Source organism: Ursus americanus, chromosome 4, assembly GCF_024610735.1.
Source record: "Ursus americanus isolate L20-20 chromosome 4, mUrsAme1.1.p, whole genome shotgun sequence".
NCBI classification, from domain to species: domain Eukaryota; kingdom Metazoa; phylum Chordata; class Mammalia; order Carnivora; family Ursidae; genus Ursus; species Ursus americanus.
The window spans coordinates 55,442,557-55,456,781 of record NC_142130.1 but is presented as its reverse complement, the minus strand read 5'-3'; the positions used below and the strand labels follow the sequence as shown (position 1 = coordinate 55,456,781).

Here is a 14,225-nt window from a genome sequence, read left to right as displayed (position 1 = left end):
TAAAGGACTCTTTTCTAAAATATACAAAAAACTCTTAATACTCAACAATAAGAAAACAACCTGAAACAAAAATAGGCCAAGACCCTGACAGACACCTCACTAAAAATATACAGATAACATGTATATAAAAAGGTTCACTACATTACATGTTATCAGGGAAATGTAAATAAATAAATGAAATGTCACTAGACACCTACTGGAATTTAGAATGGTCAAAATCCAGAACACTGACAACACTAAATGCTGATGAAAATGTAGAGCAACAGGAACTCTCGTTCATTGCTGGTAGGAAGGCAAAATGGGGGACTCTTTGGGATTTCTTTTTTTTTTTTTTTTTTAAGATTTTATTTATTTGAGAGAGAGAGAGACAGATAATGACAGAGACAGCGAGAGAGCACAAGCAGGGAGGAGAGGGAGAAGCAGGCTCCCACTGCAGAGGGAGCCCAACATGGGGCTTGATCCCAGGACCCCAGGATCACTACCCAAGCCGAAGGCAGATGCTTAACCCACTGAGCCACCCCGGCGCCCCTCTTTTTGGGACTTCTTACAAAACTAAAAAGTCCCACCGTACAATCCAGCAATCACATTCCTCGATACTTACTCAAAGGAGTTGAAAACGTATGTGCATAGAAAAACCTACACACAGATGTCTATAGCAACTTTATTCATAAACTGCCAAAGCTTGGAAGCAACCAGGATGTCCTTTAGTAGGTGAATGGATACATCCAGATGATGAAATATTATTCGATACTAAAAAGAAATGAGCTATCAAGCCATGAACAGACATAAAGAAACTTTAAATGTACATTACTAATTGAAAGAAGAGAGTGTGAAAAAACTGCATATTGTTTGATTGCAATTTTATCACTTTCTGGAAAAAAAAACGATAAAAAGATCTACCTACAGTAGAAGACAATAAAAAGATCAGTGGTTGTGAGGCATTGGGGGAAGAACGATGAATAGGTAGAGCACAGAGGACTTTTAGAGCAGTGAAAATATCACAATGATGGATATATTTCACACATTTTCCAAACCTAATAGACTGTGCAACACACATACACATGCACACACATTGTTAGCCATTAAGGAATGCAAATCAAACAAACCCCAATGAAATACCACTTCATACCCACTACAATGTGAAGGAAGATCAAGGATCTGGAAAAACTGAAACCCTACCAACACTGCTAGTAAATGGTGCAGTTGCTTTGGAATACAGTCTGGCAGTCCTTCAAATGGTTAAACATGGAGTTACCATGTGACCTAGCGACTGTACTTCTAGGCATATACCCAAGAGAAATGCAAACATATGTCCACAAAAAAACTTGTAAATGATAGTTCAGAGCAGCAGTATTCATAGTAGCTAAAAATTACAAACAACACAGCCAGTATTCTGGAGTTCCCAGGATAAACTGTCATAGAGAGATGGTGATAAATCTGAAAGAAGGAACAACGTAACCTTTTGGAAACAGAAGGAATTTTGAGAATTGAGAAGATCTATCTGGAGTTGGCTGAAAAAGTGTCTCTTGTCTTTTGGGAGAAGGAGAGGATGTAACTTAATGGGAAGAAGTGTAATAAGATATGTGGGTCATCTGTGTGGAGTCCTGGGTGCTGGAGAGGGTTTGGTGCAGGGCTGTCAACCCCATGGGAAATGTAACCCGCAGCAGGGCATGAGGAAGCCTTGGCGAGGGACTCCAAGTGCGCTCCACAGGAAATGGAGGTGGAGGGCCTCAGGAAAACGTGGTAGGGTCTAGAACCAATCATCTCTGAAATAATTCTTTCTAAGTGGATAAGCCATAGGATATGTGACTATTTCCTTTATCATGGACATTTAGGTTTCCAATTTTTCCATACTTTGGATAATGATATAATAGATTCATTTACACATACAACTTTGTTCCATACCTAAAATAATTACTGAGGCCAGATTTTTTGAAATGAAATTACAGGACTATGTTGCTTTCCAAAAGTTAAATTAACTTACACTCCTACAATCAATAGAGGGTGTTTATTTCAAGGCAGCCCTTGTATCACCTTTTTCCAGTTTATAGGTACTTTTAAACAATCTATAAACTTCACAAAAATTTGGAATATAAAAAGAAAACAATAAAAAACAATAATCATTCTCACATCACCTTATTACACCAAGATAATAGCTAATACTACTTGGGAGGGTACCTCTCTCTGGCTCAGCTCTCTCCAGCTGTGAAATAAAAACAATAGTGTTTATCTTCTAGGGATATAGTCATCATTAAATGAACACAAATGTGTTTATAGGGTGCATACACATATGCACAAGCACAGTGTCATCTAGCTCTTCATTCATCATTCGTGCAGTCTGTGACTTTAACACGAACTATTCCCACTGAACTGCTTTTCAGAAAAGCTGTATCAATTTATTCTCCCCACGCTGCCCAGTAGTATTAGAGATAAAACTGGTAATCTGTTGTTTTCTTAATTTGTGAAGATGAACTTTTCCAATGTGTGCTTAGTTTAAAATTTCCTCTAGTATGTGATATTCTTATGCTCCTAGAGTATTTTCTGACCAGCATCCCTGCCTTTAAAATTTTTTTTAAATTATCTGTATATTGCATATATGGTAAGGAGATTTTCCTGGGTTGGCCTGACCTAATCAGGCGCTTTGAAAGCAGAGTGTTTTCTCTGGTTAGTCACATAACTGGAAATGAGAGAAATTCCTGCTGGGCTAGAAGAAAAAGAACACCTATGTGTTGATTGTAGGAGTGTAGGAACTGAAAACAGTCTCTGGGCAATAGGTAGCAAGAAAATGGGGACCCCAGTTTTACAACTACAAGAAAGTAGTAGTAGATTCTGTCAAGAGTCAGTGAGCTTGAAGAGAACCCTCAGCTTGAGATGGGAACCACAACCCCAGCTGACTACCTTGATTTCAGCCAGGCAAGACCTTAAACAGACAATCCAGTCGTGACAAACCCCGACTTTTGGTCTACAGAAACTGAGATAATAAATTATTCTATTTTAAGCTGTTACGTTTGTGATAATATTATAAAACAATAGAAAACTAAGACAGTCAGAAATTTACTTTGGTGTACCAGCACACTTCATTTTATTGCGCTTTGCAGATACTGCCTTTTTTCTTACCGGTTGAAGGTTTGTGACAATCCTGCATCTAGCAAGTCTATTGGCACCATTTTTTCAACAACAGTTGCTCACATTGTGTCTCTGTGTCACGTATCCGTAATTCTTGCAATTTTTCAAGCTTTTTCATTATTGTTACATTTGTTATGGTAATCTGTGATTTGATGTTACTATCATAATTATTTTGAGGTGCCATGAAACCCATATGACTGGCAGACTTAATAAATGTTGTATGTGTTCTGGCTTATCCGCGAACCAGCCATTCCCCAACTCTCTCCTTCTCCTCAGGCCTCCCTTTACCCTGAGACACAACAATATTGAATTTAGTCCAATTAATAACCCTTCAATGGCCTCTAAGCGTTCAAGTGAAAAAGTCACATCTCTCTCACTTTAAATCAACAGTTAGAAATAACTAAGCTTAGTAAGAATGCATGTCAAAAGCTGAGATAGTTCGAAAGTTAGGCCTCTTGCACCAAATAGCCAAATTGTAAATGCAAAGGAAAAGTTCTCGAAGGAAATTAAAAGTGTTACTCCAGTGGACATGTAAATGATAAGAAAGTCGAACAGCCTTATTGCTGATGTGGAGAAAGTTTTAGTGTTCTGAAGAAAAGATCAAACCAGCCACAACATCCCCTTAAGCCAGAGCCTAACTCGCTTTAAATCTGTGAAGGCAGAGAGAGGTGAGGAGGCCACAGAAGAAAAGTGGGAGGCTAGCAGAAACTGGTTTAAAAGGTTTAAGAAACCATCTCTAGACCATAAAAGTGCCAGGTGAAGCAGCGGATGCTGATGCAGAAGCTGCAGCAAATTGTCTAGAAGATCTAGCTCAGATCATTAATGAAGCTGGCCACACTAAACAACAGATTATTAGTGTAGACAAAACAGCCTCCCATTGGAAGAAGATGCCATCTAGGACTTTCATAGCCAGAGAGGAGAAAACAAACCTGGCTTCAAAGAACATGCTACCTCTCCTGTTAAGGGGCTAAGGCAGCTGGTGACTTTAAGTTGAAGCCAATGCTCATTTCATTATTCCAAAAATCCCAGGGCCCTTAAGAAGGATGCTAAATCTATCCTGCCCGTGGGCTAGAAATGGAACAACAAAGCTTGGATGATAGCACAGCTGTATGCAGCATGGTTTGCTGAACATTTTAAGTCCAGTTAAGATCTACTGCTAAGGAAAAAAGATTCCTTTCAAAATGACTGTTCACTGACACTGCACTTGGTCACCCAAGAGCCCTGATGGAGATGTGCAATGAGACAAAGGTTGTTTTCATGCCTGCTAACATTACACTGTTTCTGTAGCCTATGGATCAAGAAGTGATTTGGCTTTCAAGTCTTATTATTTAAGAAATACATTTCATAAGGCTACAGGTGCCATAGATAGTGATTCCTCTGGTGGATCTGGGCAAAGTCAACTGAAAACCTTTTGGAAAGGATCCAACATTCTAGTTGCCATTAAGAACATTCAATAACATCAAATTATCAACATTACTGGGTTTGGAAGAAGTTGATTCTGACCCTCAGGGAATTTAGAGGGGTTCAAGACGTCCATGGAGGAAGTAGCTGCAGATGTGGCAGAAACAGCAAGAGAACTAGAATGAGAAGTGGAGCCTGAAGATGGGACTGAACTGATGCAATGTCATGATGAAACTTGAATGTATGGGGAGTTGCTTCTTACGGAGGAGCAAAGAAAGTGGCTTCTTGAGATGGAAACTAGTGGTGAAGATGCTGCGAAGATTACTGAAATGACAACAAAGGATTTAGGAAAGTTTATAAACTTAGTTGACAAAGCACTGGCAGGGTTTGAGAGGATTAACTCCAACTTTGTAATAAGTTCTGCTGTGGGTAAGATGCTATCAAACAGCGTCACAGGCTATAGAGAAATCTTTTATGAGAGGAAGAGTCAATCAATGCAGCAAAGTTCACTGTTGCCTTATTTTAAGAAATGTCCACAGCCACCCCAGTCTTCAGCAACCACCACCCTGGTCAGTTAGAGCCACTAACACTGACACAAGATCCTCCACCAGCAAAAAATTGACTCAAAAGATTGAAAGCGCAGATGATTGTTAGCATTTTTAGCAATCAAGTATTTTTAAATTAAGCCATGTACACTGTTTTTGTTTTTGTTTTTTTTAGATGTAATACTATTGCACACTTTAAATAGACTATACTGTAAATGTAATTTTAATATGCCCTGGGAAACCAAAAAATTCGATTGACTCACTTTATTCCAATACCTGCTTTCCTGCAGCAGTACAGACCTGAACCCACCATCTCTCTGAGGTATGCCCGTTTAGTAAGACTCTCCTGCTCTAAGATGATCAAATCCGGGGAAGTACACAAGGCAGAATCTACCCATGGCTCGAGCCTGAACCAGATGTATTTTACTTGGCCTCTTGGCCCATACAATTTGGGGTCCTAGACCACTTGCTTAGAGCTTAGAGGTATTAAGGTTGTGTTTTTCAAAGTCTATTATTAACCATACTTTTGGCAGATGATGAAAAGCAACAAACCCTGGAAGTTGTTAAATGAAAATACTTGTATTCAGAAGAGAGGAGAAATCCCTCTGATTTGAAACAGATTGGAGGTGGTGTTAATACCATCACAAAACTTAAGGAATCTGATCTATGTTCTCAACTAAATGGAAGATCATTTAGCCTATGGAGAGATCTGCCACCGCACAACACTCCTCTTAAAAACTTGCAACTTAAAAAAAGAAGATGGGGGTGGGGAGTTATTTGCTAGAGCAAAAAGCATATCAACTGTGTCCACCTCCAATAGATACAACAGATGGAAATGGAGTTTGTTTAGGGAAGATCACTCTTCATGACGTATGAGTGGGCAAAGATTTTAAAAGAGAACACAAAAAATGGTAATCCTAAATGGAAAAAAATTAATAACTGTGAACATTAAAATTAAGTTAAAATTAATGTCTGTTTATCAAAAGGTACCAATGAGGTAAAAAAAAAAAAAAAAAAAAAAGGCCATAGAAAGGGAGAACATACACTTTAATACATATACCCCAAAGAACCCATACCAGACTACAGAAAGAATTCCTACAAATAAGAAAATGACCGCCCAATATAAAAAAGAATGCATAAAAAAATTCAACACTTTTCATAAAAGATATTCAAATGGCTAACAAACATAGGAAAAGAGAACAATATCATTAGGCATCAGGGAATGCAAAGCAGAGCTACAATGTGGTATCGGTACACACACACACACACACACACACACACACACGAACGGTTAAAATGGCAAAAGTAGAGACAAATAACTGGAACTCTCATACACTTGTGGTAGGTATAAACTCGTACAACCACGAATGCATTTATCAATATCTACTAAAGCTGAACACATGCACATGGGGAGCAACTCCTCTTCTAAATGTAGAATTGTACTTCTGCATTCACCAAAAGACAGGTAAGAAAATGCTCATAGCAAACAGTGATGGCTAAGAACTGGTTATATGCTAGATATACCTTAATTTCCTTACTGTTAGAAATTTAGATTGCTTCCAATTTTTCTATATAGTGAATAATGTTGGAATAGACATCTTCCTAACACAACTTCTATTTTTGAAATATCTCCTTAAGAATGATTCTTAACATATACTTCTAGAATGCTAGCCAAGTGATCTACACCAACTAAGAGTCTCAATAAAAAAAAAAAAAGTACCAATTTCACTACACCCATGTCAACATATTAAAAAATTTTTTTTTACTAATTCAAGGAGGGAATATAGTTAGTTTTAAAATTTTGTATTTCTTTGATTATAAGCACAGTTGCCTCCTCCAATAAGCTCTTCCAGAATGGCAGGTTGGACAAAAGAACCCACAACTTTTTATTACTATCCATGACGGTGGCCAAAGGGCCTTGATGGAAAATTTTATAGTATTCATGTGGACCAAAATACCCACAAAGCAATACCAATCCTCCCCATCAAATTTTTCTTAGTGGGCTTCCCTTCTCTCTTATGAAACTTATGCTTTTAGGGTTTTAAGACTTATCTTCTGAACACCCACAAACTGCTGGACAAAAGAGAATGTCGTTATTCTGCTTTTATTTTTTAATAAAAACTTTTGAAAAGGTAGTGACTCAAGGCTTTGGTTTCTATTAAATTGACAGCTTCTTTCTTGATAGCTGGCAGAATTTCTCATACCAAGTATACTAATGTAAAAAGCAATGAGTCACAACAATGTGTAAACTTCAATAAAACCAGACGTGTTGTCAAGCATCACAGGTGAGACATACACAGCATACTCATGAAATTTCTTTCAAAGCTTTTTTAGAAAACTAAATTTTTACCACTTAGGAAATGTCAAAGCTTTTTAATATTTCCTGTAAAGGCTCACAAATAGGAATTCTTGGATAGGACTGCACAGATTAAGTTTTATCCAGTTGAACACTGTTGAAAAATGAGACAGTTGACAATTCCTCATTGACATGCCTCAAACCATTAGGGGAAACGTTTTGAAGTGATGATATCATTTATAGAAACAAAGCTTCAGTATTTATTTTCTGTTCTAGGCCACAAACCAGCTTGACCATTCCAGGGCACAAAGATTCACTTAAAGTCTTTTGAATTGTATATGACGTCTGTACTTTGCAACGCTACAAACAACCTCATATGATACTGTCTCATCAGGCACAAATCCAAGTTAAATTTAAGTTCCCATTGAGCCTTCTCATGAAAACCATCCACAGTAATCAATGTATTTTCATGATGAACAGGTACGAGATGCCTTAGCCTTCTTGACTATTTTCCAAGGTCAGGACTACTCACATAAAACTCTGTGGCTCTTACATCTATCATTCAAGATAAGGTAAATAAACTTCTCAGAAAAACAATATAAAAAGCCAGGCAATAATGGAAGAGTATTTAAAAACAAAAAGAAAGAACAGGTCAATCAAGGACATATTTATATATAATCAAGCTGTCCCTCATGTCTCCACATAATAAAATTTTTAAATAAGCAGTTTTAAACATGCAAGAAATTCTGCACCCATAGGTCCCGCTTGGAATCAATCTATTCCAATATGAACTTCACCCACTCACAATACAACTGGGAGAACTTGGGCAAAAAGACATAGAGTGAACATTTAATATTTTTAAATACAGATCTAGGAAAGTTAGAGATGGGTTGAAGAATAAGATGTATGATGTAGGCTACATGTTATGAATTTATGATCTAACAGAGTCAAAATAGAGAGAGAAGGGAGAAGAAAAGAGGAAAGTAGAATAGTTCAATGAATATTATATAATAGGAGTTATAGACAATTGGTGAGATTTAACACCATTAAAAATAGCCAAATCGGATAGTAAAGATTAAGACAACAGGGGATCACAGGCATTTAAAAAAGTATAAATTTTTTTTTAAAGGTTTTATTTATTTATTTGACAGAGAGACAGCCAACGAGAGAGGGAACACAAGCAGGGGGAGTGGGACAGGAAGAAGCAGGCTCCCAGCAGAGGAGCCTGATGTGGGGCTCGATCCCAGAGCACCGGGATCATGCCCTGAGCCGAAGGCAGACGCTTAACAACTGCACCACCCAGGCGCCCCTAAAAAAGTATAAATTGAAAGATAACACTTAGAACAAAATTATGAGTTATTAAGCTCCAAAAGCAGTTTAAAAATAGAAGAAAACAATGTAAAGAAATAAGCACAACAAATACATATAAGTTAAAATACGACAGAGTTGAGACAAAACATTTCACATGATTCTATTTTGCAGACATCACTACAAATAAATTTGAAGACCCAGGTGAACTGTGTAATTTACCATGCAAAGAGCTTACTAAAACTGAACTACTTAAAGATAAAATCTGAAAGAGATCATTCTCCTTAGAAAAAATAAAGAAATAATAAGGACCTATCCTACCAAAAAAGCATCAGGCCTGGATGGTTTCACAGGGTAAAACCATCAAATACCAGCTTTCCAAAAACTCTTACATTTTTCCAGAGCAGTGAAAATGAAGGAAAACTTCTGAATTCTTTGCACTTCTTATAAAGTTAGGTATTGATGTTACATATATAAGGACAATGCAAAATAAATTATACACTAATTTTTGCTTATCAATATTTATATAAAAATACTAACTGGATTATCAGGAAACAGAATCCAATGCCACATTAAAAGAATGACACAACAAAGGGATATTCATTCCAGGAATGCAAAGTTTGTTCAATATTAGGTAATCCATTAATATAATCCACAAATAGATTTCAGAAAAAATCATATTATCATCTCCACAGATGTTTAAGAAGCTTTCTGACACAATCCGATTCTTTCCTAATGAAAAACACTCAAGAAAATAGAAATCAAGGATTACTTCCTGTTACATATCCCCAAAATTAATTTGTTGAAACTCCTCCCACTCCATGTGGACATATCTAGAGATAGGGCCTTTATGGAGGTAATTAAGGTTAAATAAGGTCATAAGGGTAAGGTCCTAATCCAATAGGATTAATTTCCTTGTAAGAACAAACCAGAGAACTCACTCCCTCTTTCTCTGCCATGTGTGGACAAAGAAATAAAGTAACTGTCGATAAAGCCAGGAAGAAAATTCTCAGCAGGAACTGAATCTGACACCCTGATTTCAGAGTTTGAGATTCTAAAGCTATCAGAAAATAAGTTTCTGTTGTTTAAGCTATCCAGTATATGGAATTACGGTAGCCTGAGCTAACATTTCCATTAAGATTAGGAACAAGATAAAGATACCCACCATCTCCATTACTGTTTAAACATAGCAATGACTGATAATATTAGCCAATGTAATTAGGTAAGAGAAATCAATCACAGGCACAAGAACTGGAAGAGAAGTAAAACTATCTCTATTTGCAGATATGACTGTGTACCTAGAAATTCCTAGAAAGTGAATGATAAAACGGATTTAAAAAAACAGTAAAGTAGTAGGATATAAAATCATCATTTAGAAATCAACAGTCTTCATATAATTAGTAACTAGTAAGAGGATACAATAGCAAAACAAAACCAAAACATTTCCACTTAACAAGCAACAGAGAAGATATTTAGGAATAATTTTAACCAAAAAAATGTGTAAAATCTACATAAGAAAGTTCAAAACACCCTTGAAAACAACAAAATTAGATTTGAACAAATAGAAAAAGAGCAGCTCTTGTTCTTGAATAGGATGACTCAACAAAGACAAATTATGAACAATATAATCACAATAAAAAATACCAACGAACATTTTTATGAAGTTGGACAGGTTGATAATTAAACTTCAGATGGATCAATAAACAGGCAAGAATAGCCAGGAAAACACTAAAAATGAACATCCTTAAAGAGAGACACATTAAAACACATTATAAAGCTTCTATCATTAAAACTGTGACGTTTTGGTTATGTGAATATTGACCAGTGGAACACAACAGAAAAACCAGAAATAAACCCAAGTATGTACAGAACTTGAGTATATGATAAAGTCAGTATCTCAAATCATTGAGGCAAAGGCAGACCATTAAATGCATAGTGTTAGGACAAGTGACTAGTCATCTGGAAAAGATACAATTAGATTGACACTTTGTATCATACAAAAGAATATTCCCAAATGGACCAGGAATCTAAATATATATTTTAAAAAAATGAAACCATATACATGTACTAGAAGAAAGCATGGGTAAATTTATATTTAACTGGGATGTAGGGAGAGGCTTTCCAACTAGGACTCAGAATCTAGGTGCAAACGAATGATCAACTTGCTACATTGAAAAAAAAACCTGTGTGGCAAAAAATACCATAAAACGAGTTCTATAGGGGCTCCTGGGTGGCTCAGTCAGTTGAGTGTCTGCCTCTGGCTCAGGTCATGACCCCGGAGTCCCGGGGTTTGGGATCGAGGGATCGAGCGCTGCATCAGGCTCCCTGCTCAGCGGGGAATCTGCTTCTCCCTCTGCCCCTCACCCCACTTGTGTTCTCTCTCTCTCTCTCAAATAAATAAAATCTTAAAAAACAAAACAAACAAGTTCCATTAACAAAGTCAAAGAGAAACTGTTTGCAGCATGTATCCCACAGAGGCTACTATCACTAAAGGGATAGTAACAGAATTCCCAGCACCAGAGAAAAACAAAGACCCCCCCCCCCCCAAAAAAAACCCTGACAGAAAAATGAGCAAATGACAGTTATTAAAAAAATGAACCTTCGACATACAAAAAAATATGTTCAACATCACTCATACTAAGAGAAATGCAAATTACAAGTATACTGAGATACCATTTCTCACTTATCAGTTGGCAAAACTTAAAAAGCACGATGATGCACATGCTGGCAAGGCTGTGGGGAAACAGGCATTTTTATGCACCGCTGAATGGAAATGCAAGTTGGCACAACCCTTGTAGAGGGGAATCTGGTAATAGCTAGCAAAGCTATATATACATTTATCTTTTGAACCAATAATCACATTTCCAGAATTTATTCTGAAGATAGACCTCCAAGAATACAAAAATACATATGGAAAAGTTATTTATTGCACCACTGTTTATAACCGCACAATACTGGAATATCTGTACACAAAAGAGTGGTTAAATAAACTGCAGTACCTCCACACTATGGAGTTCTCTGTAGCTGTAAAAAGAATTAAGGGCTATGTCTGTGCACTGTTGCTGGAACGATTTCCTCGTTAGGTGGGGAAAACACAAAGTAGAAAACAATATCAATAGTATATTAGATTTAAACTTCGGAATGTCTCTAACAACTGAGATCTTTTTTTTTTTTTTTTTAAGATTTTATTTATTTATTTGACAGAGATAGAGACAGCCAGCGAGAGAGGGAACACAGCAGGGGGAGTGGGAGAGGAAGAAGCAGGCTCATAGCGGAGGAGCCTGATGTGGGGCTCGATCCCATAACACCGGGACGACGCCCTGAGCCGAAGGCAGGCGCTTAACCGCTGTGCCACCCAGGGGCCCCTCTAACAACTGAGATCTTAAAAAAAATAATTATAACATTAACACACCAAAAACAATCATTCTTGCTACCACTGAATGCCGATTCCTCCTAAAATTTCTCTGGATTATCTTTAAGTCTTCCTGCAGCTTGAATCAAGATCAAAACAAGGTCCACACATTATTTTTGGAAGACGTAGCTCTTAAAGTATGACAATGCCCTCTACTTCTCCCCTTTCTTTTTTTAAAGTGCTATTTATATATAGTCCTTAGGGTTGATAAATGTGTTTCCCTAGCTCCTTTATTCCCTGTGAACTGCTAGGGACTGTGGCTCACCTTTCTTCACGGCTGTTGCAAGACTGATTAGGTGGTACTATTTACTCCCTACTGCATCACGCAATTAACACCCAGTTGCCCCACACTAGTGTTACAGTGGTTTCTAGATCCTCAGGTGATCTGAGTTACTAAAAGCTTATCTGAGACCATAAATTCATGGCAATATACGCAGGGTGATCAAGCTACCAGGTTAATTAGGAGTTGACTGAGAGACAACAGAGGTTATCAATCAGCGGTCAGAGAAGCTGGCCAGGAATTGTTTCTCTCATAGGTAAAAGAGGCCAAAAAGTAGAGAAGAGATGGAGGATTTGACTAGAGATGGAGAGAAGGCCACCAGAGGATGAACATCATGCTGACAGAAAAGATACTGGGTTATAGTTCTAAAAGATACTTTATACACGTGTACCAACAAATATTTCCTAATTAACTCACGGAGAATTCAAGATTTATTTTATGATATTAGTTTACCCAAACAGTCTTAGACATTTTTCCACCTTTAACCCTAAGGGACTGATCTCTAAGCCAAAGATTCTCAACATGACTACAAAGCAGGTTCTCCTGGGAAGCCTTTAAAATCTGAAGGCATGGGTCCCACCCAATCAATTCGGATTCAACTGATCTAGGATGGGGATATAGTATTATTTAAGATATAGTATTATTAAAAATCTTTGCAGGTGACTCTAATATGCAGCCATAATTGAGAACCACCGATCTTAGCTAAGAATAACAACAATAGCAGCTAGTATTAGTAAGCACATATTACATGTTATGGACTGTTCTAAGCACTTCGCATGTTACTTGTTCATTCCCTATCTTACAAGTGAAAGAACAGGTCAGGTAACTTGCCCAAAGTCACCTATAAGCTAATAGCAGAGTGAGGATTTGATACCAGGCACTTTGAATCCAAAACCTATGCTCTTAATCACCATGATATACTGCCTCCTAAGCATGAATTATACTTATATTCTTTAATTGAAAATAAAATGATTAGAAAAAAACAAAAAATTGAGATACTTAATGTCCTCCTTGGAAGCAGCAGAGTGGCATCTTGTTGCAAAAGTACTGACAAGCTTATTTGGAGAGTAAATAAACAGATAAGAATCTTCTCTTCCCAAAAGGTTCAAATTTGAGATTCCCACACATCAACACAATTTCCTACATATCATCCTATATAGCCTGGTTATTTAATGTAAGTATCAAAAATTGCTTTAGTTTTAAAACTCAGGGCAGTGATGTATTACATGTACATTTATAAGAAAATTTCCTACCTATTTCAGTTCTGCTAACTCCAATGCCATTATAAATTCTCAAGTAATTAAAGTGACAAGAGTCAGAATCTTCAATGTCAAAGTCACCAAATTTGATGCGCACTCTCTCTCCCATCTTTACGCGGATCTCCCACTCGCAAACGGTGCTGTTGGGATAGGTCTGTGGGTAGTTTATGGACGTGAGGGTTCCACTTTCAATGCCTAGTACAGTATGTCCACATCCATCACCTTAAAAAAAAAAAAAGTTAAAAGAACAATAAGTTATTATTACATCTTTAACATTACAAATTATAAGGATTTTTTTTTTGGTGAAAATTTTAAAATATGTATGACAGATGTTTTATACCACCAACACTTCCTTTACACAAGATAAAAGGGATGGCAGAGTTCTTAGTATATCTACTCACAGGAACCAAAAGCCGCTAGGTAAAGTCAAAATAATCAATGATTACCCTTATGAGTTCAAAGAGCTTTCCAATCTCAATAAACAGAAGTAAACATAGCTTGGCAATAAATTTATATTCATATAATAAATTTAATCTTTAAAAGAGTGTCAATTCACATTGTTAAAAATAAATGTAAACTATAAAAATAAAAGTATGGG

The 14,225-nt window shown here is 36.9% G+C and overlaps 1 protein-coding gene across 2 annotated transcripts in view; it reads right to left on the bottom strand.

Annotated features, from left to right (window-relative positions):
- Positions 1-14,225, bottom strand: part of DCBLD2 (discoidin, CUB and LCCL domain containing 2) — a 118,350-nt gene that overhangs the window by 47,534 nt on the left and 56,591 nt on the right. For both annotated transcript variants that reach the window (XM_087861700.1, XM_045785371.2), the window contains one exon: positions 13,622-13,849. In XM_087861700.1, the coding sequence (XP_087717826.1) occupies positions 13,622-13,736 (115 nt within the window). In that variant the 5' untranslated portion in view covers positions 13,737-13,849. The remainder of the gene's footprint in view (positions 1-13,621; positions 13,850-14,225) is intronic.